We start from the raw sequence: 26,753 nt of genomic DNA, 5'->3' as shown, positions 1-26,753 counted from the left end.
GAAAGCGATCCTGAAGCCCATAGGCATTAATGGCTTTCTTTGACACATCATGACTAAAATTCAGTTTCTTATTAAGGTCAGCAAGTTGCTCCATAAATTGCGACCCTATGACATCTGTCATCTGGCAGGTGGAATTACTAAAAATGCATGTGAATGAAAATAAGAATGCCTCCTATCAGTACCACTTGTGATTTACAAAAGTTTTCACAGACATTATCTCCTGTGATGCCCTCAACAGCTATGTGATGGGGCTGGTATCACTATCGCCCTTTACAGAGGAGAAGGAGAAGACTCAGAAGTGTGTACCTGGTACCTGTACAACTTTGTTAACCAGTGTCACCCCAATAACTTCAGTAAAAAGGGGAAGAGGAGGAGGAGGCTCAGAGAGGCTAAGTTCTCCCAGCTGAGGAGAGTCTGGCTGGAGGCCAGACTTTCTGGTTACTCTTTCTGTATCCTATCATTGGCTGTACTTTTCTAAATTAAAGACCATCTTTCTGAAAAATTATTCCATATAGATGAAATTCTGCAATAGGAAACTATTAGCTGGGAAAAAATGCTAGTGTGTTCAGAGTTGAATGCCAGGATTCAGCTACTACCGAGTCAATTAAATATTGAATTCAACTGTTCTCAATTATCAGAGGTTCTTGGAACTCAGACCTGATTCTTTAACTATAATCATATAATCCTGAAATGCTTGCGCACACACACACACACGGGCAAGGCTGTAGAAGCTGTCCTGTATTCTTCAGCTCTTTAGAGACTAGACATACCTTGTGGTGGGCCAGTTGCTGGGTGATTGTCTCTAGGCTGCTTGTGTCCATGAGGTCAGGGGCCACCAGCCTGCCGGACATCTGCAGCAGCCACTTTTCCACCTCCTGGAGCTCACTGTTGTAGTCTTCATGGTCTTTGACCTTCACCTCAAGACTGTGAACATGGTCCTGTGAAGCCAAGTGCCCAATAGAGTTGACTTTCAAGCCAAAAACAAAACAAAACAAAAAAAACACTCAAAACTGTTTTATATTTTGAAAAACCCAGTGCAACTCATAGGGTGGAAGGCTCATATAGCTAGCTCTAGTCTCACCAGTAGGATCAGATAAAACAGAAAAAGTCATTATGCCATCGAATAAAAGAAAAGATCCTGACCCGTCGAAGCCCTTAAATTTTTTCTGACAGAGAAAAAGGAGTCAGGACCCCCCTTCTGGCAAGTGAACACGTTCGTATTGGATTTCTGCTACCTCCTTACCTTTCCCGCGCTGCAGAGGGCCTGATAGTCACTTTGAAGCTTAGCGATCTTATCCTTCAAAGCACCGTCCTGCACCAGGTCCAGAAGAGCATCACCTTTCTCTCTCACTGATTTCACCGATGATTCATGGGACAGCACTGTCTGTTGAAGTGACTTGAATTACAAAGAAAAAAGAGAGAACCAGCTCATCTGTGTGATCAAGGTGAACATAGCCGTATGCCACGTGTGAGATGATCTCTAATCAAGACCTATTTTATAAGTCTATGAATGTAAGACATGAAAGGAAATAGGTTTCTTTATGGCTAATATAGCTTTTAATTTTTATATACTGATTTGAGAGAGAGAAAGAGAGAGAGAAACGTCAATTTGTTGCTCCACTTATTTCTGCATTCATTGATTGCTTCTTATAAGTGCCCTGACCTGGGATCGAATCTGTAAGCTTCAATGGATTCTCTAACCAACTGAGTTACCTGGCCAGGGCCTAAAATAGTTTTTAAACAAAGAATAACATCAAATAGTGTGGAGAGGGAAGCATGGGAAAGAGTTGCATTTGATGAAATTTAACATTATCTTTATTTCCAGCTTCCATCCCATTCCTTTCAGCAGAGAATAAAACTCAACACAGAACCAGGCACTATCTTTTTATTTTGAGTTCCTGACATTAACTGCAGCTTGAGGTGCATGTAAAATTAGGGAGACAAATTCTAGCTGCCAGAATGCTGTCCTGGCTCACAGCACTATTTAAACTTACTGAGAACTCAGTGGTTCAATGACACGCTGTCAGACTCAGTAGAAAAGCCAAGGATGAGAATAGACATATTGGCCAGAGGAGGACAAAGCTGGGCAGGGAAACCTTTGAGGTGAGTCATCTGACAATTCTTAAAGACTGTCCTTTAAATCAGTGGTTCTCAACCTTGGCTTCACATTAGAATCACCTGGGAATCTTTTTAAAATCCTGATTTCTGGGCCTCATCCTCCAGAAATTCTGTTTCTTTGTTACTAATGTTGTGGCCCCACCCCATAACAAAGAAACAGAATTTCCAAGGATGGGGCCCAGAAATCAGGATTTTAAAGATTCCCAGGTGATTCTAATGTGCAGCCAAGGTTGAGAACCACTGCTTTAAATATTCAGGTCAAATTTAGAACATAAATTATTCCACATATAGACTTCCATAATTGTTTCAAAAATTAAAATAGGTGAACTATCTCTATATTCTATTTAGCTAGCTATATTCATACCACCACTTCTTTTTTTTTTTCCATTTGTTCTTTGAAAGATTAATTGCTAAGATGTCTAGCTAGAGTGGATGAAGTAGAACTTGTTTTCTTACAAATATGGTTATCACGTTTTTAATTAACAGGAGACTAGCTTATTGGCCTTGGGTACCCAAAGATGAAGGGAAGACTCTACATGAAACAGATGAAATCTACACGGTGAGATCTTGACTCCAGGAAGATTTATCTGGAGGATCCCTCTACCTGGATCACACTGTGAGAATAACTTTCTACTTATTGATACAACCTTTGACTATGAGGCAAATGTGGTTCCCGGATGGAAATAGAACTCTTGTGTAGTGTATCTGGCCACAAAAATCTACATCACTCTCCCCCAGTAGAACAGACATGTTACAGATGTTTTCCACCTCCCACTACGGGACACACAGGAATCTTCTCCCACCCACTCAGTCCCCATAGGCAACTCCTGCAACTGTCAGTGAGTAACAACACACTACCTTGTACTTAGATAACTGAGCCTTTTTCTCATATAATTCCATTTTGGGCTCCTCAGGAACGTGCAGGATTTCTTGGTATTCGGCGATCCACTGAGTAAGTGCTTTATATTTATCCGAGAATTCCTTTGCTAAATGAAGGCCTTTCTCCAGGGTCATGTGCTCCTTCCGAACAGTGCTGGTCAGCTCGTTCAATTGCTCCACGTGACCATGGATCTTGCTTCTTAAAGCGTCTGCCTCGCTGTCCTCCAGGTATGCCAGAGCCCTCTCTCCTTTCTCCCGGGCCGACTTCAGCAAACTGTGGCCTTTCTCCATGTCTTTTAGCAGGCCCTGAGAGAGAGAGAGAGAGAGAGAGAGAGAGAGAGAGAGAGAGAGAAAGAAAGAGAGGGGAGGAAACAAATATGGGGTTAATACAAGGAAAAGCGACTTGAATTTCATTGTAACATGGACATTTTAACCTTATTTCATTCCTTTTAAAGAAAAGGTGTACAAACCCCATTCTCGAGTCCACTATTGCCCCTTAGAAAAGTGTTTGGAGTTTCTAACCAGTTTTGACATGCCAGGAATCAGGAATCCTCTTTTCTTTACATCAATATAGGTTTTAAAATGTCTTAATCAATAGATCATTTCCAAATCAGTGCTTTGAGATAGGACTGGATGTTTATCTTATCCTTAGTAATAATCCTAAAGATCTGAGTTAAAGCTGTTAACGCATGGTGCCATCAATTTGAGATAAATTTCTGGTCTTAAATTTTTGAAGTGTTAGACTGGAATTTAGTTAAGAATTTCGTGAGCAGCCATGTCCAAGTCATTCAGGTGAGATCACATCACCAATAGATGAAAGTCTGCTTTGGGCCTTGAAGAGATAAGAACACAGTACTTAAGTGAAACGAGCCAAGAGCCACCCATCACCCCGGGCAGGGATAAGCACGTGTCTCCCAACAGCCACAGGAGAGAATGGAGCAGCTCAGTGAAAGAAGACAGGTTGGGAGACAAGGCTGACGTTGCCATGCCTACCTCCAGCGTCTTCATCTTTTTCCCCATCATCGCCTTATCTACTTTATCAATTTTGGCAGCCACATTCTTGAAGTTTTTATGAGTAGAGCTGTACCAATGAGAATAGGAGCTTAGAGACGACTCGGCTTCCTCCAAACTCTGGATCTCTTCCTCCAGGAATTTTATTTGTTCCTTTGAAAAGAAGAAACAAAATGGAACTGTGAGTTCAAGATCCATGCCAGTGCCCTTCGTGATACGCATGCGTCTTCCCCGGAAGGTAGGGAGTGGAAGGAGGAACGCTTCGGCCTGCGGAGCGTGCTGGCCGACACCCAGCAGCGGGCGGCCTGCTCCTGCTCTCTCACCAGCACTTGGAGAAGAAGGGCCTGGTATCTGGACGTCAGCTGGGTGGCCTGGCAGCCCAGCCGGCTGCTCACACGGCGCTCATCCAGGATCTCCTGGGCTCTGGCTCCCACGTCCTCCACTTCGTCTCTGTAGGTGGTGATCTCCTCGTGCCACTTCTGAAATGACGTCAATATTGCAGGGAAAGGTTTAATCTTAGTAAGCATTGTTGAGGAAGACAAATATAGGTACCTTCTTAATAGGAAATGATTCCAGTGTACATTTAGAATATATTTATTCTGAGATATAATTTTGAAAATATGTACTTAACCTTCATAAGAAAAGTGTACTACAACAATGTGATAAAAACTACACACTCTTGACTTAGGCACTTTTCTGTATGTATTACACTTCAGTTCAAGAAATATATAAAATTGTACATAGATACAACTGTATTAATCGGGAATGATTCCACTATATGTTTAGGATATATTTATTCTGAGATGTAATTTTGAGAATGTGTCATATATAACTTTCATGAAAAATATAATAACATGATAAAAGCTATACTCTGAGTTTAAGTACTTCTCTGTACATATTACACTTCCACTCAAAATTGTTAAAGCAGAGTGGCATACATTTTTATATCTTCTGTTGTACTTGGACACATTTTAAAATAGATGAATAATAAAAAATATCTTGAAGGCCTAAGCATTATTTTGATCATGTGCACCAGATTTGCATAAAAATCAGAATAAAACTAAATACCAAGTATTATTTCAATGCACTATATTGGAATAATTTCATATCAGAACCATAAAGTTAAATGGATTGCAATACTAGCATTTATATGTCTTTACAAAGCAAGGTAATAGGGCATGAGGAGCAGATATAAAATATTTCATTAAGTTATATTTCGTTAAAGACTCATTTAGGACTCTACTCATAATTGGTGTTAGAATGCCCCACTGTAATTTACATTAACTTTCTTTTCAAGCAGAAGATTTTGCAAAATCTAAACCTGGGACGGAAAAGAAGTGACTACATATCTTTAATGAAACCCGCTCTGCAAAGCAACTGCTACTTCGAGTCAGATCAGGAGCCTGAGCTCACTTACCTTCATCTGATGTAACTGCGCCTCCTTGGCTGCCCGGTTGGACTGACGACCAGCCCTGAGACTCACTTTCTCCTCCAGGGCTCTCAGCCACCCGTCCACCTGCTGGAACTTCTGTTCCATCAGCCTCAGCTTGTTGACGACATTGTTGAACTGCGTCCGGGTCTCGGACAGCCTCTGCTGGTGAGCCTGCCACTCCTGCCGGAGAGATTCCAGCGCCCGGTCCTCCGTCTGGGGGAGGCCCGAGGGGATCACTTCCTCTCGGGTGTGCAGCACCGAGTTCAGCAGCGCCTGCCCCTCGGCGCAGTGCACCTGCAGCTCCTGCAGGGGAGAGGCATTCACATGGCACACCTGCACAGCCTATCGCGGCTCACCCGAGCCAACCGTGCCACCTGGAACTTCACTTGAGAAAAGAGCGATTTTATTCTGTCTTATATAAAACAGCATGTACCCAACACTAAATATTATTCCCCAAGTCCGGAGAAAGATTTGCAAATATCTCCTGTTAAAATAATCAAAACACACACACACACACACACACACACACACACACACACACACTAGAAATATTTATCTCAATCATCTTAGAAAGAGTTTCTGCAATTTGACTTTTCAGCTTTTAAGCAAAAACACTTGTGATTAAAGGGCTATTGTTTAAAAGAAGAACCTAGGCTGTTTATGGCTCATAATCTGTTTAAAGAGCCGTAGGCCTCTTGCTTTGATATTGAATGAAATCAGTTCTGGTTGAGACAGGAACAATGGGCCTTCTTTTTCCTGAGAAGAGACACTTTGCCAAAGCTGAGCTCTAGGGAGTGTGTCGGCCAAGAAAAGTTGGCCCAGAGGGTAACAGGGCGTGCAAATCTGGGAGGTTAGAATGGTCACACCTGCCAATGGAGTGCTCCAGGTGCAAATACATTTTCCTCCACCAAAGCAGAAGTTCAGTATGAACCAACTCCTGAAGAGCATAAACTATACTTTATAGAAAGAAAATCTAATATTTTAAAAGATATTGGCAAGACAATATTATATACTTGTATTTCTTATGTTTCAAGAATCAACACAGATACTTGATCTGATCAACTAAAGCTGAAAGGAGCCACGTCAAAACTCACCACGTGTGTTAAAAGTATCCACATATTTAGTTAAAATACAGTATTACAAAAATATTTCATATCAGTTCAAACCATTTGAAATTTCTGATATCCTGTGGGATTGGGCCTAAACCGGCAGTCGGACATCCCCCGAGGGCTCCCAGATTGGAGAGGGTGCAGGCTGGGCTGAGGGACACCCCCAACCCCCGCACCAGTGCACAAATTTCATGCACCGGGCCTCTAGTATTTCATATCAGTTCAAACCATTTAAAATTGCTGATATCTGACTATTTTTACATTAAAAAATAGCACTCTCATTTGGTATAAACAAATGGATAAATTTTTCTTTAGCTAAGATCTCACTTCAAGAATGTCATAATGTGAACACATAGATGGAAGAAAACAATATGGTGAAATATTAAAACAGTCACAAACACAGACATTTTATTCCAAAGTTCTCAAAATCTTTTAAAAGTTAATTTTGTACTTTCAATCTCCCTCTTTAATTCAGGAGTTGGCAAGCTTTCTCAGTAAAGGGCTGGATAGTAAATATTTTAGGCTTTATTGGGCCATACAGTCTTTGCCATCGTAGCTTGGAAGTAGCAACAGATGGTACATAAATGAATGGGTGTGGCTGTGTTCCAGTAAAACTTTATTTTAAATACAGACAAGTGGCTCTGGGCTGTCGTTTATGCATCCTTGCCTTAAGTTATTAATCTTCCCAACATATCACTCATTCCATATGTTATAGCTGTTTTTGCTATTATACAAATCATCACTGCGTTATATAAATTCTTATATGTCCCATATGTTAAGTCTTCATTCTGAGGGGAAAAATATGGTCCAATAGTTTAAAAGTCTGTATGTTCTAACGGCCTTTGGCTTATACAAAAGTTTGTGAACTTGCTCCACACTGCTGGCTGAGCCCACACCACGGGGCAGGTTGTGGGACATGAAGATCCTGAAGACGGTCTGCTGGACAGTCTGAACATCACAATCCTCCACCACCTTTTTCTGCCACTATCACCTTCCCCCCTTTTGAACATTTGTGATGACTCAAAATAAGACAATGTAAGAATCAATGCATGGCGAACCGAGCGGTGGGAGTTGGGGTTGGGCCACATTATTATTGACCGAAGGGAAGCATTTCCTTCCGACCGGAACAAGAGAAACATCTGCTGGTGAGAAGGAACTTATTGGCCCAGTTCCCATACAGAAGCCTAGAGAGCTCAGCATTTGCTTTTGCCAAGTGTCTGGAGAGAAGTGCAGAGAGGGGTTATTCAGCAAAAACACGGTCAGCTCTCCTAAAATAAATTACGCCAGCTAAACCTGGCAGACTCACTATCCTGCTACTTTAAAACAGAATGGATGAGATCCTTAAATAAATGAATGAAACTATGGCTTCTACTAGACATTATTTCAGGAATGAAACACCATTTAAGTATTTCCCCCCTATCTCACGTAACAACTCTGTGGAAAAAACTGAGTCAAAGAAGTTTCCTCTTGCCAAAGTCACTCTGTCAAGTCTCACCAAGGATAAGAGTCCAAACTTCCTAATCCCAACCTTGTGTTCCTACGACACTCCCTGAGACCTCTTGAAATAGCCAGGAATTAAATTAAATTAATTAACTAATTTTTAAAAAATATTTTTATTGAATTCAGAGAAAGGGAGAGGGAGAGAGAGAGAAACATCAATGGCTAGAGAGAGAACCATTGATTGCCTGGCTCCTGCATGCCCCACACCAGAAACAGAGCCTGCAACCCGGGCACCTGGCCCTGACCGGGAATCAAACTGTGACCTCCTGGTTCACAGGTCAACGCTCAACCACTGAGCCATGGCAGCCGGGCAAAATAGCCAGGAATTTTAAATGCCAGTAATAGCCATCTCAGTCCCTGCCTTTTCTACCTGTACAAGCTGTAGGCACATCTTGCCCAATCCTGAACCAATCTTATGAGGGCTGGCAGCATGCCAGTAAGTTCCAACACAAAGAGGACAGGATATGGAGTTGTCTCATTGGTCTTTCCTCATTCTCCACTGTGTATGCTTAGCGGCCCCTTCTTGAGACACCTCCCAACCCCTCCCTATCTCTCTGGGTAAGATTAAAGGCCTCTCTGATGCTCCCCGGGGATTCCTTGCTTGACTTCATTACGGCCCTTATCATGTTGTTTATAATGACCTACCAATGAGTCTGCATTTCTCACTAGATTATAGTGCCTTGAAGGCAGCAATAATATTTTAATAATTTTTACCCGCAGTAGCCAGCCAAGTGTCGGTACTGTATTAGACAGTCAATCAATGCTGATGGTAAATAAGTGAAGTGGTTAGGACCACTTTCCCACTAGGTTTGCCATCTCGCCCTGAATCACAGCCTGTTGCCTGGGCACCAGCACTTTTTCTAGCTCCTCTAATTTCTTCTTCTGGGACTCTGACCTTGAACCTAAATCCTCAGTGATGGAGATATTGGTTGAAACCAGATGGTGCCACCACTTTGACTTTAAAAAGTATCACATTCTATTGGCTCCAGATGAAGCGTACCATATCTAAATGAATCTTTTAAGACACAACGGGCAGGTGGGCTAGTCAACTCTATAAGTTAGACCACTAGCCATCCCTGCCAGGGGCCACCATCACAGCTGAACAAATTCCTCCAGCCCCAGTCTTGCTGGGTTTAAATCACCTGCTACATGATATCAACTAGCATATACTACTGAGGTCCCAGAATATTCTAGATCAGACTTTACTAGAGTGTCATTTAATATGTATCAGCTATGTATAGGATTCAAGGTCATGTCAACTTCTCATTGCTTAAAAGAATAATTCCAGATTCAGAATGAAAGTGATTTGTTTTAAGATATAACAAACCTTACCTGAAGATCCCGCAATGTGGTTTCATGAGTATGGGTATCACCTTCAAGAAGTGAGTATCGTTCCAGCTTTTCTTGTTCTTGCTCCAGCCAAATTTCAAATGCCTTTAGGTCTCTCTGATACTCTTGGTGCAGGCGAACTAGTTTTTCAGACTTCGTTACTGCTTCCTATCATTAGCATTTAACATGAGTAAGATGGGAATACAATACATACTACATGCAGTTTCAATGGACTGTAAGAATCCTCTGTTGGAATTTTAGAAAATCATGATTATTAGATCATTGGAATATGGTTTTCTAGAAGAATGAAGTTTCAACATTTATATTAAAATATTTAAAAATAATATTAGGATTAAAAAGAAGTTTTAAAGATCATTTTGTTAACTTCCTGATCTCTGAACTCCTTATGAAGGATAGCATCAACATGCCAAAAAAATGAATTAACTTTACTTGTCATAAAAATATTTTTGCACCAAGCTGGTTTGGCTCAGCAGATAGAGCGCCAGCCTGTGGACTGAAGGGTCCCGAGTTCGATTCTAGTCAAGAGCACATGCCCGGGTGGCAGGTTCGATCTTGAGTGGGGGGCATGCAGGAGGCAGCCTATCAGTAAATCTCTCTCATCATTGATGTTTTGATCTCTCTCTCACTCTTGCTTCCTCTCTGAAATCAATAAAAATATTAAAAAAATATACACTTTTGCTTATGAAGAAAACTGAAATTCTTTTTTTAAAAAAAATATATTTTATTGACTTTTTAAAGAGAGGAGGGGAGAGGGATAGAGAGTTAGAAACATTGATGAGAGAGAAACATTGATCAGCTGCCTCCTGCACACCCTCTACTGGGGATGTGCCTGCAACTAAGGTACATGCCTTTGACAGGAATCAAACCTGGGACCCTTCAGTCCGCAGGCCGATGCTCTATGCACTGAGCCAAACTGGTTAGGGCTGAAATTCTTATTTATTATTTTAAGTAAGAATTTGAACTCACTGTGGACTGATTTTCCCATGTACTTTATCTAATAAAGTAAGATGTGCTGTGAAAGTTACTTTTATTTTATGTGTGAGGCCTAAATGAAGAACAATATTATTGATGCAGATTCCCTGCTTTAGAAAACTCTCAGTACCAGCCACACTAAGGCATTTATAAATCTTTATTATAATGCTGTTAAAAATTTTTCTTTTCTAAAAAAATATATTTTTATTGATTTCAGAGAGTAAGGGAGAGGGAGAGAAATAGAAACATCAGTGATGACAGAAAATCATTGATAGGCTGCCTCCTGCATGCTCCCTAATGGGGATCAAGCCTGAAACTCAGGCATGTGCCCTGACCAGGAATCGAACCAGGACCTCCTGGTTCATAAATCAACACTCAATCACTGAGTCATGCTGACCAGGCTGAAATTTTTCTTAAATTGGTAAATATCTAGGAATTCTTATTTGAGAAACATTTTCTTTCAGTAACTTTGATAGTTTCTTTTTTGTTTCTTTCCAGTGGTTTATTTAAAGTATTAAAGTTGCCGAACCGGTTTGGCTCAGTGGATAGAGCGTTGGCCTGCGGACTGAAGGGTCCTGGGTTCGATTCCGGTCAAGGGCATGTACCTTGGTTGTGGGCACATCCCCACTGTGGGGTGTGCAGGAGGCAGCTGACCGATCTCCCTCATCAATGTTTCTAACTCTCTATCCCTCTCCCTTCTTCTCTGTAAAAAATCAATAAAATATATTTAAAAAAATAATAAAGTATTAAAGTTTATTTTGCTATCTGCTATATAATTTTCTTCTATCTGCTTCCACAAATCCATCATTTTCAAAAGTAAATGAGTCTGTAAGTAAGCACAGCTCCAAAACAGTCCTACTCCAGTGAGTGAGGCTACATGGAACAGGTTAGCCGTACCTTGGCTCTCTCCTTGATGGCTCTGTACCGTTCCTGCAGATCCTGGAGCTCTAACTGGGTGACATAGTGCTCCGTCATGCCAGCTCCTTTGACTTCAATGGTTTCCAGTAAGCTGCTGTGACTCAGTATTTCTTCATTTAATAACTAGAGAATATTTAAAACATAATAAAGGAGTTACCACATATACCATCATATCAGTGGTACTGATATTAATATACTTTAAAATATATTTTTTTATTGATATTAGAGAGGAAGGATGAGGAAGAGAAAGATGGAATTATCAATGATGAGAGTCACTGAATGGCTGCCTCTTGCATGCCCCCCTCTGGAGATCGAGCTCAGAACCTGGGCATGTATCCTAACTGGAAATCAAACTGTGACCTTTAGGTTCAAAGGTCGATGCTCAACCATTGAACTATGCCAGTTGGGTAATATTAAGATATCTAACTGTATAGTTGACAAGTGATGTCATATTATCTATTTGTAGATAGATAGATAGATAGATAGATAGATAGATAGATAGATAAGATAGATGGATCTATCCATCCCTATATTTTTGTGTGTGTGTGTGTGTGATTGTTGGAATACTACTATCTAGAAAAAAGATTTAGGAACATACCCAATATTTATCTATGTACCTATCTATTTAAAAATTTTTACAGTAGTACTGTACTAATATGAGCATTATGAAAAGTACACAAAAGTAGAACTACAAAAGTGGTAAGAAGAAAGCATTTTGTTTCCTAATAATGAGTAAGCTAAAGATATTACAAGTTGCCAAATTTTAAATAATCTGTATCATAAAACACGGGTCATCAAGATTTTCCTGGAAGAGAAACTTTTCACCCACAAACAAAAGTCTAGCTTCAGAAGCCATGTGAAATGATGGCAGAAGCCCCAAATAATGTCCTTCTGTGTAAAGCCCGATCTTATCATCCAAGCCATCCCATGTTTGCACAACGGAGGCATTCTGAGGAAGCCCCCCAGAGAACACCTGGAATGATAAATCCCACGCCCACCTTGGCTTTCCCGAGAGCAGCTGTCTTTTCCCGCAGTTCTGCGCACGGCCTTTCCAATTCGTTCAAGCTGGCTTCCACACTGTCCATCCAACCGGAAAACTGCCGGACGTCATCCTGGTAACTTGTCCACTTAGAGAGAGCTCCCTCCAGTTGACTGAAAGGGATGTGGAAGGACAACCGTCTGTACAGAGAAGCTGGGGTGGTGTCTTCCCTGGCCACCCCACCCGCAGAAAGTGCACAGGGCGATCAGAAAGGGGTAGGCTTGGGCCGGCTTATCAAAGCTGGATACCTGGCAAACATAGTTTCAGGAGGCCAGGACAGTGAAGTTCAGGACCCCAGGCAGAAAGTGGGGCTGGATATCAAACCTGGAGTCAGTACTCCGATCCCAGGAGATGCTGGGAGCACCTTTAGGGCACAGCAGGGAGAGATCCCCTGAGTGAGACTTTTATGGAGCCAAGCAAGACTCTGGGCAGACAGAGAACCAATACTTAACTTCACCAATGTGAGCAGGATGTTCAGGGGAGAGGGAAAAGGAATTAACAAAAGAAGGAAGAACCGAGCAAGAACAAGCATGGCAACTATCTAAGATGAGATTTAAAATCAGAGAATTACAGTGGGAAAGTAGGGGAACATTGCCTGAATTAATCTAATTATTACAACCTAATTGTTTCTCTTTCATATATATGAAGTACTTCCTTCTCTCAATATGGGGATTATATTTTTAACTCCCTTGATCATTTGTGCTCATTTTACTGCTCTGCTTTGAGTGCTTTGTAGTGAACCCAGGTGTACCCCGGGCCACCCCACTGCAGCACACTGACCATAGACTCCTCATCGCCTGCTCCATGCCCTCTGGGCCAGAGGGCACACTCTGGTCCCTGTGGCCTCTCAGCTTCAGGGCTATATAAGTAAGAGAGGCCAGGGATTGTTGTCCCTGCTGCCTTCAACTGCCCTCCTGACTCCTGGGAGTTTATTTACAAACTCTCCAGCTGCCCTGTTCCTGGGCGGGGCAACTCTGAGACACATGTTCTCTCTGGCTCCCAGCACTGCTGGGCAGGATTCAGTTCCAGCTGCCCACACGCCCCTTTTTGGCTGCCTGTCCTTCCTCATCTCTTTCCCACCCCCTGCTGGCTGATCTCCCAAGGAAACTACTGGATTTTAACTAACATATCTTTACATGATGAAACATTTATCTACCTTTGCCTTCTTAAGCAGTGACAACAATAAGCTAAACATGCAGTTATAGTACACAAGGCACAGTATTGCAAATGACCTAAATGCAAGATTGTACCTGCCAGTTTCTTTTGTTCTAATAAGGGAAAAGAAAAGGGAAGGAGGGAGGGATGGAGGAAGGAAGAGAGGAAGGGAGGGAGAGAGGGAGGGAGAGAGCGAGCCTGCCCCAGGAACACAGTGCTACTACTAGTAAGTGATGACACTGATCTTTCAGCAACGGCTTTGCAGTAGTGAGCTTCAGTTTCTCTTACCTTTTGCAACGGATGGCCGCAGACAAAAGGGACGCCCACACATCCTTCACGCTCTGCAGCTGCTGCTGGAGAGCGGGGATGCCTTCCGGAGCCGTGCTCTGCAGGACGGATTCCCCTCTGGTCACGATCATTTTCATCTGGATCTCCTTTTCCTGTTTCACCGATAATAGAGACTGTAAAAGCAAACATGGAAGTCATTGATTATTGGCATCTTCAACATTTCTGGCCTTAGATAGTTCAGAGATAGAGATTCAACATGGCGGTGGAGTAAGTGGATGCTCCACAGACACGCTCCCAGGACCAAACTAGAATTACAACTAAAATATAAAAAAAAATCCTGAATAATCAACCGAAGACTATCAGGAAGAGAACCCTGATAACCAAGGATGGAAAGTGGAGACCACATAGGGACTGGTAGGAAGCACAGAGGTGGGAAAGGGCTGGATGGGCTCCCCCAGACAGCAGCTGAAGTTCCGGAGAGATACCTCAGCTGTGGGGGGTTGCCAATGAGAACTCTGGGGTCTAATCCCTAAGCTTGGCCCCCCAGTATAGAGCACCAGAACTGAGAAAAATGACCACAAAACATCTGGCTGTGAAAAGCAGCATGGTTGCTGTCTGTCAGGGAAAGGTGGCTGGGAATGCAGGCACCCTCTTAAGAGGCCAATGCACAAAATTCCATGTGCAGCCATTCACCTTGTGCTCCAGCAGAGGGAGGACAGAGTGGACTGGAGCTGTGTGAGCAGAAGGCAGAGTTGGGGGCTCTGGGGTTAGAGCTCATAAGGCAGACACCCTGGTTTCCTGTACTGAGTCATTCCCATATGCTGCTGAGGTCAGCTTTCTCACACAGACATTTGCTATCCAGGCAGTTTTGCCTGGGGGGAAGACAGTTGACCCACCCTATTGGAAAACACCTTGCCCCACAGTCCTGGAGGTTAACTGTTATTCTCATTCTTTTAAGAGATATCTGCTATCACCACTCTTATTCAACATAGTACTGGAAGTCCTAGCCACAGCAATCAGACAAGAAGAAATAAAAGATGTCCAAATTGGAAAGAAGGAAGTAAAAGTTTTATTATTCTCAGATGATATGATATTGTACACAGAAAACATTAAAGACTCCACCAAAAAAAACTACTAGATTTAATAAATGAATTTGGCCATGTAGCAGGATACAAAATAAACACCCAAAAATCAATGGCTTTTTTATACACCAATAATGAATTCTCAGTAAGAAAAACTAAACAAACAATCCCATTTACCATTGCAACAACAACAAAAAATTAGGATACTTTGGAATAAACTTAACCAAGGAGGTAAAAGATTTGTACTCCAAAAACTACAGGACATTGAAAAAAGAGACAGAGAAAGATATAAACAAGTGGAAGAATATACTGTATTTATGAATTGGTAGAATTAACATCATTAAAATGTCCATACTACCCAAAGCAATCTACAGATTCAATGCAATCTGTATTGAAATACTACTAGCATATTTCACAGATCTATAACAAATACACCCAAAATTTATATGGAACTAAAAAAGATTCTGAATAGCTATAGCAATCTTGAGAAAGAAGAACAAAGTTGGAGTAATCACAATGCCAGATATCAAGTTATACTACAAAGTCACTGTAATCAAAACAGCCTGGTACTGGCATAAGAACAGGCAGATAGATCAATGGAACAGAACAGAGACCCCAGAAATCGACCCAAGCCATTACACTCAATAAATATTTGGCAAAGGAGGCAAGAGGATGCAATGGAGTCAAGACAGTCTCTTCAATAAGTGGTTTTGGGAAATTGGACAGATACATGCAAAAAAATTGAAATAGACTACCTACTTACACCATACCCAGGAATAAATAAAAAAATGGATAAGAGACTTAAATGTAAGTCGTGAAACTATAAAGTTCCTAAAAGAAACCATAGGCAGCAAAATCTGAGACATCTCTCGTAGCAATATGTTTACAGACACAACTCCTAGGGCAAAGGAAACTAAGGAGAAAATAAACAAATGGGACGACATCAAAATAAAAAGCTTCTGCACAGGAAAAGAAACCATCAACAAAACGAAAAGGGAGCCCACTGCATGGGAGAACATATTTGGAAAAGATACATCTGATAAAGTGTTAATATTCAAAATATATAAGGAACTCATACAACTTGACAAAAGGAAGACAAACAATAAAAAAAAAAATGGGCAAAGGACCTAAATGGACACTTCTCCAAAGTGGACATACAGGTGGCCAAAAGACATATGAAAAAATGTTCAAGGTCACTGATCATCAGAGAGATGCAAATTAAAACAACAATGAGGTATCACCTCCCACCTATTAGAATGACTGCCATCAACAAATCAATAAATGACAAGTGCTGGCGAGGATGTGGAGCAAAGGGAATCCTAGTGCACTGCTGATGGGAATGCAGATTCCATAACAGCCATTATGGAAAATAGTATGGAGTTTCCTCAAAAAATTAAATATGGAACTGCCATTTGAGCTAGTGATCCCACTTCTAGGAATATATCCTAAGAAACCCGAAGCGCCAATCACAAAGAATGTATGCACCCCTATGTTCATAGCAGCACAATTTGCAATAGCTAAGATCTGGAAACAGCCCAAGGGCCCATCAGTAGATGAGTGGATAAAAGAGCTGTGGTACATTTATCCCATGGAATATTATGCAGCAGTAAAAAAGAAGGATCTTTTACTCTTTGAGACAACATGGAGGGATCTGGAGAGTATCATGCTAAGTGAAATAAGTCAGTCAGAGAAAGACCAGTATCACATGATCTCACTCATATGTGAAAACTAAGTAACAAAATTAACTGATGAGCAGAGTGGCTCCAGTGACATGGAAGCATGGAACAGAGTGTGGAATCTCAGAGGGAAGGTGCGGGAGGGTGAGTGGGTGGGAGGTAATCGACCAAAGGCCTTATATGCATGTATGCATAACCCATGGATACAGACAATAGGGTGGTGAAGGCCTGGGGCAGGGGGTGGGGGCGAGCTGAAGGGGTCAATGGGGGAAAAAGGGAACATATGTAATACTTTCAATAATAAAGATTTTATATATATATATATATATATATATATATATATATATATATATATATATATTTAGAGCTCCTGTAGAATGATGTGCAATTGTGTTGAGCCTTGGACCTCTCAGGCTGATCAGGTGAAGGATGTGAGAGTCACCTGCTGGTGACTGGCAATAAGCAATCACCTGTCACCTGCTGGTCTCCAGGGGGCCTTGAATTTGCAGCTCTTAACTCTTCTCTGAATATCCCTTCTTTCCACCAATGTTTTATTTTACTGGTTTTTGCTAAGAGAACAATAGACTACAGAGGAATTCATGAATTCTCAAAAGCCACAGGATGGAGAACTTTATAAATGTGAAGGCCTCTATCCCAACAAAGAAAGAACTGTAACTTACTTATTTATCTTTTGTTAATCCTTACCCTAGGATATTTTTCCATTGGTCTCTAGAGAGAGTGGGAGGGAGGAGGAGAGGCAGAGACATCGGTGTGAAAGAGACATATCAATTGGTTGCCTCTATATGTGCCCCAACTGGGACCAGGGATTGAGCCTGCAACCGAGGTTCATGCCCTTGGCTAGAATCAAACCCTTAACCCTTGAGTCCACGGGCCGATGCTCTATCCACTGAGCCAAATTAGCCAGGGCTATAATTTATTCTATATATTATCAATTTACGTACTTCAAGTTCTTCAAAGGTGCTCATCTTTTTATTTAACAAGAAAGTTTGAATCAAAGTTACAAAACTGGTGTTATCACCTAAAAGGCAAGCTTCTCTCTCCCTAATCTGGACCTGCCAACCTCTACAGTCAGCCTCAGCCGCTCATTGCCATCATGAAGGGACTGCTGGCTCTTCTCACTCACCACGCTGTTGGTTTACTCTGGCTTTTGCTCATGTGGCACCATTCTCAAGTACCAGTTTAGGTTTTCGACTTCTTGAGAAACCTGCTCTGGCTCCCATCCCTCCTGCCTGGTTCCACTCCGTGCCTATAACCATAACCCTCTCTGCTGTTACTGCTCTCTGTGCTTCAGCCACAGTGAAAGCCTTGAGGACAAAGATGATACTTTTTCCATTTTTGAATCATTGGTATTAAGACAGAGTTACAGTCTCCTAGAAGGCACCCAGTATATGAAGGAGAGGAGAATGAATAAAGAATCATTGTTTTGCCATAAATGGAAGATAGAACTAATATGTTGGAATGGGAGAGTTGACTAAATGATGTAGGCAGGCAAGTAAATTGAACAAGATGAAAAATGTCCTGCCCTATAAAATGGTTCATTGAAATATTTTCTCAGAATAGATGTGTCCGTGATGTGATTTGAAACTAGCCTCTTGACTGGCTATCGAGCAAATAGCCACATGTGGGTTATTTTATTTTGTGAAGAATTTATGTGTGAACCTGTTCCTAATGATTCCGGAAGGCTGAGGCTAGCCCGCCCTGTGTGAAAAGAGCTTTCTGAGAGGTCCCGTGGCGGGAGTGTGACACAGCAACACCAGGCAGATGGAGACTTAAGACATTTTGAGGTCCTGGCTGGATGGCTCAGTTCGCTGGAACATCATCCCATACACCAAACATTTGTAGGTTTGATTCTTGGTCAGGGCACATACCTAGGTTGTGGTTTCAATCCCCGGTTTCGGGAGGCAACTGATTGATGTTTCTCTCTCACATTGATGCTTCTCTCTCTCTAAAAATCAATAGAACATACCTATGGGGGAGGATAAAAAAATAAATTTTGAGAAAAACAAATCCTGTCCATTAGAGACATTTTCTAAAGATGCGTACCTCCAGTTTCAGCATCCTGCTGTCCAGCACGCTCTTGTCGGAGGTGGGGTGGCAGTAAGACTCCAGCATGTGAACCACGTCTGTCATCCAGTCTTGCAGCTCTTTCACGCCGAGGGAGAACTGACTGTGTTCTGCAACAATTCTATCCAGTCTCGACACTTTCTCCTGGAAACGGCAGACATGGGTTTCCCACTGTCCGTTCCACAGAGACCTCAGAGCCTGAAGCTACTCAAACTGGCAAGCTAACCATTTTGTTCAAATAACTAGAATCGGCCATAGGCTCATACCCTGCACGGACATGATGCCAATCTGCATTAATCTGAGAGATGCGTGAACTCTTTCTAGTAAAAATGTGAGAATCATTGGGTCAAAAGCAGAGAAATTACAATTTACTGTCCCTAAACTTAGTTGCTATTCTTCTTGATGACAATTGTGATTTTTTTTTCAAACAGAATCAGTACAATTTCTTCCTATTGCCTCATCTGGGAGACCAATCAAAGCGGTTTCTAGCTTTCATATAATCACATTTGGCTCCGCTGATACCACATGACCTACATTGTTAGCAAGATTTCTAAAAAAATAACTATCTGAGATTGAAATTTTAAAAGTTGGGGGCATAAATATGATTTTGTTCATTAATGACAAGTCATATCCAACACATTCAAACATCTATTGATATTTGGTATCTAAATAAATACAAAGGAATAGAAAGATGTCCTTAATGAATTCTAACTTTAGATGTGTGCCAGATTTTCTAAAGACAAAAGGAGTAACTTATTCATAGGAAAAGCATTTGTGTAAGCATAGTCTGTTTACTCCAAGTCTATATTAGGGTGACCGTGTCAATGATGTTTCATTGAGGATCTAAATTAGCAGACCAGAAGTGAGTCCACATTAAAATGGGGGGAAGCCAAATTAAAGAAAACACTAACTTACAGCAGGATCCCTACATTCTAAGACCTGAAATGCAAAAGACAAATACAGGGAACAAATGTCACAAAGCACACAAAGCTTCGAGTAGGCTTGCGCCACCAAGTTCAAGACTGGTCTGCGTCCTGCCAGCTGGATGCTCTAAACAAGATCATACTGGGGTCCCCTGTATGCCTTTCTAGGCTGTTAGAAAAGAAATGTAATCAGTTAAATAAATCAATGCCCGTTTTGAGCTCTGCCCTGTTGATCCAATTGAAAACCTCAATCAACACATCCTTGAGTACTATGTAATGAATATAAAAAATTTAGACAAACTTAAAAAAAGGATCCCCAACCCATTTTATTTAGTCTACAAAAATGTAAACTGCCTTGAGTTCTTGTTTTTCTAAAGTAATTTGATCCGAGTTCCCCTTAGGCCCCAAACTGAATGTTGCCTCATGTGTATGCACTGGGTTTTCGAAAAAGCTCCAGCGAACATGCCAAGTCAGTAGAAAGGGAATACACTGTGCGCTATGGAGACTGGGAAGTCCCTCCACATCTTGGACCCTCCCTGCTCTGTTTGGACAACCACATTGAGGTGAAGCAGCACAAATAGTAGACTCGGACTGCCAGGCTGGGCGTAGACTCACAGGCCTTACTCCTGACTGGGCTTGCACCCTGCCCACCCCCCCACCCCCCACCCCTCGAGACTCCAGATGGGTGGCCTGTCCCACACTCACACACGGCACATGGCGGGCATTACCTTTGTCACATTGCTTAGCGCTAGATACTGAGCAGACAGCTGCGACACTCTGTGCATAAAGCTCTTGCTGGCAGCTTGTCCTTCCCACAGCTGCTGCGCTTTCTCTTTTAGCCTGTGGAGCTGAGGCGCGTAGCAGTTTATTTCCTCAAGGACAGACTGAAAAGCACAAGCAAGTTACTAGTAAGAGGCTGGGGGACAGCACATCGCCGACGGGGGAGCTCTGGCCCCAAGAGCACGGACATCAACACACACTGGGGAGCAATAGGGGTGCCCTGGAGGCGTGACCGTTTCTGGGCTGGACACAGCATAGGCTGCAGACACAGACAGACCCACCTCCAGGGACAGCTGGGCAACGCACCATCTGCCAGAAACAGGGAAAGGGGACGCGCAATCTCAGACAGCATCATGGAGTTCCAGGGGCTCGCGGGCACCTGGACACAGGGATGCACACAGGACAGGGAGGATGCCCACAGGACGGGGATGGAGACGTGGCCGCGGGGCCCAGGGTTGTCACCTGGAGCTTCTGCTGCTCCCTCCTCTTGGCCGGCAGGTCGTACAGGCGGTTGCTGCTTTCGTGCACCATCTTCTCGGTTTTACTCAGCCAGTCCTGCACGGGCTCGGCGCTGACTTCGAAGTCCTTCATTTGGATCTTTAGATTCTACAGGTTTCAGGTGAGATGAGGCACACGATAAACCAAGCATCTGGTCTTTATTGCTTTGCTTCATAGCAAGCAAAGTCTTTCAGTTGGCATTCAATCTGGCCCTACTGTCCCCCTCCCCTTTTTCCCCTGTTCCCAATATCTGGAATATTCTATCCTTCACCTTAGCACTTGTATACGGTTTTAAAAATATTTTTTTCTTGATTTCATAGAGGAAGGGAGAGGGAGAGAGAGATAGAGACATCAATGATAAGAGAGAAGTATTGATCGGCTGCCTCCTGCATGCTCCCCACTGGGGATCGAGTCCGCAACACAGGCATGTGCCCCCACTGGGAATTGAAAAGTGACCTCCTGGTTCATAGGTCGATGCTCAACCACTGAGCAATACCGGCCAGGACACCTGTGTGATTTTTGAATATCCTTTAAGACAGTGGTTCTCAACCTTGGCTGCACATTAGAATCACCTGGGAATCTTTTTAAAATCCTGATTTCTGGACCTCATCCTCCGGAAATTCTGTTTCTTTGTTACTAATGTTGTGGCCCCACCCCATATCAAAGAAACAGAATTTCTGGAGGATGAGGCCCAGAAATCAGGATTTTAAAAAGATTCCCAGGTGATTCTAATGTGCAGCCAAGGTTTTTTTTTAAATGAACTTTTCCTTAACTATTCAGATCTGGTCAAGACTCAAGATCAATTTGCTTAGTATACAAAAATTTCACTATTTGGCCCTAATCTTCATCACCAGTCTTATCTTTGTTGCTTTTTCCCTAAAACCCCATGTGGATGGAACTTCTCGAAGTCCCATTCATAGGTGGCACTCATCACTCCCCGGACCCATACATTCAAGTCCTTCTATCTGAAGTGCACACCTGCCTTGCCAAATTCAAAGAATGTTTAGCCTTCAAGGTTCAGTTAAGATTTCACCTCTCTGGAAACTTCCTCAACTTCTCCAAATAGAGTTAATTGCATCGTCTTAAGTGACTATCATATGCTGAGCATGCCTGTATTGTATTGCAATCATCTGTTCATGTACTGTTCCCTTCTCTAGAAAGTGAGTTCTTTGAGAAGAGGGAAAAAAGTAACCCTTTTGTATTCCTAACATAGGGTCTGGAACATAATAGGCAATATTATGTGTTTTACTAATAGGAAGGAAGGAAGGAAGGAAGGAAGGAAGGAAGGAAGGAAGGAAGGAAGGAAGGAAGGAAGGAAGGAAGGAAGGAAGGAAACATGGAAGGAAGGAAGACAGGCTATTCCTGACCTATCCACCAACTGGGCATCTCTTGAAGTAGATAATCTCACTGTCAATGGCAGATGTACTACCCGCAACAGCAACAGAGCTCAGACCACATTGCATTAACAATCCCTACAGAGCTGAGAGTAAATTTCTAGGCACTGCACAATGATTATCATTCCCTGTTAAGTGGAGGATGTCTGCCATGAAAGACTAGCCACCTTTTGCCAGGCAGTGTTGTTTAAAAAGGAAAAAATAATATTCTCCATGTCTCTAAATTTTCTTCTAAGAGGAGAGTTTGTACATAAAACAGACTGCTTCATAAAAAAAATAATTGCATTGTGTTAGTAATTATGTTATGATTATAATAAATTCAATTTATATTGTACCTAGATAAAATGAAATTGTATGAACATTGTTGCTTTGCATAGTTAACTCCTAAAATCTACTATGTACCTGATACTTGCATTAGTTATAATGTGCCTTCTCATCCATAGCATTTGGTAGCCTTACAGAGATATTTCTTTTCATTCTCCTAGAACAACTCCCAAAATTAAGGGATTTCAAATGAAAGATTAAGTGATATGTTTAAAATTAAAACTGGTTGTTCCTACAGTCTAGGTTAATAGCCCCTACTATGCAAGAAGCTACTTAATTCCTCAGTGAGGCTCACACTTCTAGCATTGAGCTGTTTCTAAGTGTTATCTAGTCATTCATGTATGTTCAGTGAGAGATGAGCAAAATCATTGACAAGGGCACTTGGATATGTTGAGAGTGTGGCTTAACTAACACCATCACTACCAACAAACAACACAGAATGTGTCCAAGTAGTTGGTTATATTATACCTCTAGGATAGATTCCTTTTGGTGAAGATTTGAATGAAAATTTTTCCAATCCTCTTTTGCATTTGCAATTTTCGCCTGGATACCATTAGCTTTCTCTTTGGTCAGCAGAGAACTCAAAAGTTCTCCTTTAGATAGCATCACATTTAGCTTGTGCTGTCCATTCTCACTTTCTGATGAAAACTCCTATAAAGAAAAATGCCAGAGTAGACATAATAAAATGCTCTCTGCTTTAAAATACATTGATCTTCTATTTCTTTCTCAATAAAATCACAGAGAAGGAATAAACAATTTTTTATTTTTTTTAAATACAGTTTTTAATAATCATTTTCCCTCTTTTTTTTTTAAATATATTTTATTGATTTTTTACAGAGAGGAAGGGAGAGAGATAGAGAGTTAGAAACATCTATGAGAGAGAAACATCGATCAGCCGCCTCCTGCACATCTCCCACTGGGGATGTGCCCGCAACCCAGGTACATGCCCTTGACCGGAATCGAACCTGGGACCTTTCAGTCCGCAGGCTGACGCTCTATCCACTGAGCCAAACCGGTTTTGGCGAGGAATAAACAATTTTTATCGTATATATTAAGCAACTGACTCTTTTACCATATCTGAACATTGGGAATAATAACCTTTTGTACCTGATGTGTTTACTGTGAAAATTAAATTAAAAAATCGGCTTAGAGTGCTCAGGCACAATGCTTGCCACATAGAAAGAGCTTTTATTATTTCCTAAATCCCTATTAATATATATATATATGCATTTATATAAATGGACTAATTTCTCTTCTTGCACACAATCATTTTAAGCAGAGATTTATTTGAAATTTGAGTTTTTTAAGCAAAACTTTAATATGCTTCTAAAACAGTCAAGAGACACATTTTTAATTCACTTAAGCTTCATTATTAGAATGAATAACATTCTTACCTGTATTTTCTGAAGACTTGTTTGAACTTCACTAATATTTTGAGGTATATCAAAACATTTGGCGGTAGTGATTTTTGCATTAACCAACCACTGCTGGAAATCCTTGAAGGCTCTTCGAAATCTTTGCTGCAAAATCTGTTCTTTATTCTGACAGCCCTTGGATGCTTGCAAACAAAGGCTAAAACCATGATTGGAAGCATTTAATAGGAGGGAAAAAATGATAAAGGAAATTAATGTTTGACAGAATAAACGATTTTTGGAGTATGCGCTCATGTCATTTAGTAACGGATTTAATGATTAATTTATATTAATGTTGAAATCACACCTTAAAATATATAAACCTCTAGTTTCTTATTTGTGTTAAAACATTTTAAATACCAATAAGGTTCATGCTCACCAATTATATTCTTTAATCAAGGCAGAAACTTTTCCACTGTATGGACTCAGGTCTTTGGAAAATCGACAAAGTTCATTCAGCTGAGACTTGAGATCCTCTGTCTTAGGCTCTGCTTTGTGTAGAGCATCCAGTATCTCCTATTAGAAATAACAAGACAGAGGGGTAAGCATTTAAATTAGGTAATTTCCACATCTTCATACTGTAAATGCATAAATCACACTATAAATTATTAGCGAGGGAAGAAGCAACATATAGATTCAGTAAAGAAATGAGGCCTAGTTTCAGGATCCCCCGTGGCAAGTGATATCACGTGGCTGGTTGCGTGTCCTTTTCTAGCCATAGGTAGGCATTCTGGGATGAAATGCTGCCAAGAAGCCAAATGATCAAGAGATCAAAGAATAACATAAAGTAGGATGGAAAAAGAAAAGTGAACCAGTCTAAATTGCTTAAAAACAATCTGACTAGGATGTCAGTGGATATTCATATTGTTTAAGATGTAAAAAGAAATCATTTCAAAGCAAAGCAACGCTTATTTTGGTACTTGTGCGCAACAATTAATGTTGTCTAATACATAACATTAACTTTCACATTAAGAAATTCTCATAATCCACAGGTCTGATTTAAGTAGCAATTGAACCATTTCATAGTTTCATTCATTATAATCATCAAATATTTACTAAATGTCTGCCGTGTGCCGATCATTTTGCAGAATTCTGGGACCCCCGACATGACCCAAAGGTATGATTCTTGTACCGTATTTGAAGAGCTCACAATCAAACGGGTGGGAGAGGCACATGAATAATCCAGTTCTGTGACTATCTATCCAAAATAAAGTCTTGGGACTTGACAAGCACACTTCTGAAATTAAGGCCATGGTCCATGGCTACACAGGGGATTGTTACACCTAGCAAATGACATCCTGAGTGTCAAGTACACAAATTCTGGCACCTTGATAAGTGCCTTATAAATAAAATTAGCAGGTAAATGACTCCCAAATATTTAAATAGAAGTGTGTGGATAATGGTATCACCAAGGTGAATAATAATAACAAAGATGAGGGACACAAAGATGAGTAACTGCTCAGAGAGCTGTTGATGTTACTATTTTTATTCCCAAAGATTTTTATCATGAGATGGCCTAGAATTGTAGAAAACCACACCTCTCAACGTGCCAGGTGTGTGTTGCACTCCTCATCCTATAAATGGAACCTCTGTCTTCCAACTGATCTAAATCAGAAAACTGAGCATCACCATGGCCTTGCCTGGTTCCCTCTTCACTCCACCCAACAGCTAATGAGGGCTGGTCTGTTCCATGCCTTAGAGAGCTCTTTTCATCAGCTACCTTTGCATCCTGACTCTCACAGCCCCCATTCACATCTTTGTCATTTCTTCCTAGAATGACACAGTATCCCCTTAATTTGAATTCTGTTCTCTAGTTTTCTCTCCTGTGCTTTCTCGTTCCTCGGTGACTTTGTACAATGAAGCCATTTCTCCACCTCATCTATCTGGTCCATTTGTAACCAGACCTCAAGGCTCCGCTCAAATAACTCTTCCCCTAAGGATTCTCTGTCTTCCTCCCCACCTCTCCCAGGGGCTCTCACTGAGGACACAGCACCCCCCGGCACTCATCACTAGTGAGTGTTTCTAATGGTTTTGAACTTGTTGGCCTTTCCACCTGGACTGTGGCTCTGAGAGGAGGATGGTGTTCTCTTCGCTTTAAACTTCTTTATTTAGCTTGGTGTCGGGCTAGAGGCATCTACAATATTCTTATTTGCAAAATTCATAAGTAGTACTTAGAAAGTTTCTCTCTGAAACTCCAAATGCTAAACTAGTAACTACTATTTTACATCATATTGAATCTTTTATTTAAGAAAGAGCATTATAAGAACCAAAGAAACTGACCATGCACCAGAGAGGGAAATAACAAACCCAGAGATATCATGAGTCACTTACACGTTAGGTGTTCTCAAAAGTGAAAAGCTTTGACCAAAATTTTACACTAAAATTTTTTTCTGTAATGTGATCCTACATTAAAGCATATTATTGGACTCTTTCATTATATAAATATCAGGTTATACACCTGTATTTCAGTTAAGTCCTGGAATGAATATTTTTTCCTTGGAGGTTAAGAAAACTCCTAAATTTCCAACACAATTAGCCCATGGATATTAAGAGATAGGAGTTTTGGAGCACAGTGAATAAGATTTTTGTGTGCCATGATTTTATATAGTTTATAGATAATGGTCCATTTTTATTTTTAAAAAGATTTCTTGAGTGTCACCATTTCATTGCAGAAGAGAAAGCAAAGGCTTGAGGCAGCTCATGGTTATTATTGGGATTGCCGACAATGACAGGCCCTTCCGCGCAGCAAAACAAAGCCCTGTGAGCCCTAGCAAATCCATCATTTTGTCAAACTTTCCTAGGCTTTCA

The 26,753-nt window shown here is 41.3% G+C and overlaps 1 protein-coding gene across 12 annotated transcripts in view; it reads right to left on the bottom strand.

Moving 5' to 3' along the window:
- Positions 1 to 26,753, bottom strand: part of SYNE1 (spectrin repeat containing nuclear envelope protein 1) — a 387,376-nt gene that overhangs the window by 176,992 nt on the left and 183,631 nt on the right. For all 12 annotated transcript variants that reach the window (XM_036316912.1, XM_036316911.1, XM_036316914.1 and 9 more), the window contains 16 exons: positions 24,325 to 24,461; positions 23,928 to 24,105; positions 23,002 to 23,184; positions 20,780 to 20,923; positions 20,266 to 20,421; positions 18,594 to 18,758; positions 13,772 to 13,944; positions 12,288 to 12,441; positions 11,269 to 11,412; positions 9,382 to 9,546; positions 5,426 to 5,743; positions 4,332 to 4,487; positions 3,991 to 4,161; positions 2,977 to 3,303; positions 1,244 to 1,396; positions 771 to 938 (listed from right to left, as the gene is read on the bottom strand). In XM_036316912.1, coding sequence (XP_036172805.1) covers positions 771 to 938; positions 1,244 to 1,396; positions 2,977 to 3,303; positions 3,991 to 4,161; positions 4,332 to 4,487; positions 5,426 to 5,743; positions 9,382 to 9,546; positions 11,269 to 11,412; positions 12,288 to 12,441; positions 13,772 to 13,944; positions 18,594 to 18,758; positions 20,266 to 20,421; positions 20,780 to 20,923; positions 23,002 to 23,184; positions 23,928 to 24,105; positions 24,325 to 24,461 — 2,892 coding nt within the window. The remainder of the gene's footprint in view (positions 1 to 770; positions 939 to 1,243; positions 1,397 to 2,976; positions 3,304 to 3,990; positions 4,162 to 4,331; positions 4,488 to 5,425; positions 5,744 to 9,381; positions 9,547 to 11,268; positions 11,413 to 12,287; positions 12,442 to 13,771; positions 13,945 to 18,593; positions 18,759 to 20,265; positions 20,422 to 20,779; positions 20,924 to 23,001; positions 23,185 to 23,927; positions 24,106 to 24,324; positions 24,462 to 26,753) is intronic.

Source organism: Myotis myotis, unplaced genomic scaffold (genome assembly GCF_014108235.1).
Source record: "Myotis myotis isolate mMyoMyo1 unplaced genomic scaffold, mMyoMyo1.p scaffold_m19_p_7, whole genome shotgun sequence".
NCBI classification, from domain to species: Eukaryota; Metazoa; Chordata; class Mammalia; order Chiroptera; family Vespertilionidae; genus Myotis; species Myotis myotis.
Note: the sequence above shows the minus strand (reverse complement) of the source record. Positions and strands in the feature narration are given on the sequence as shown.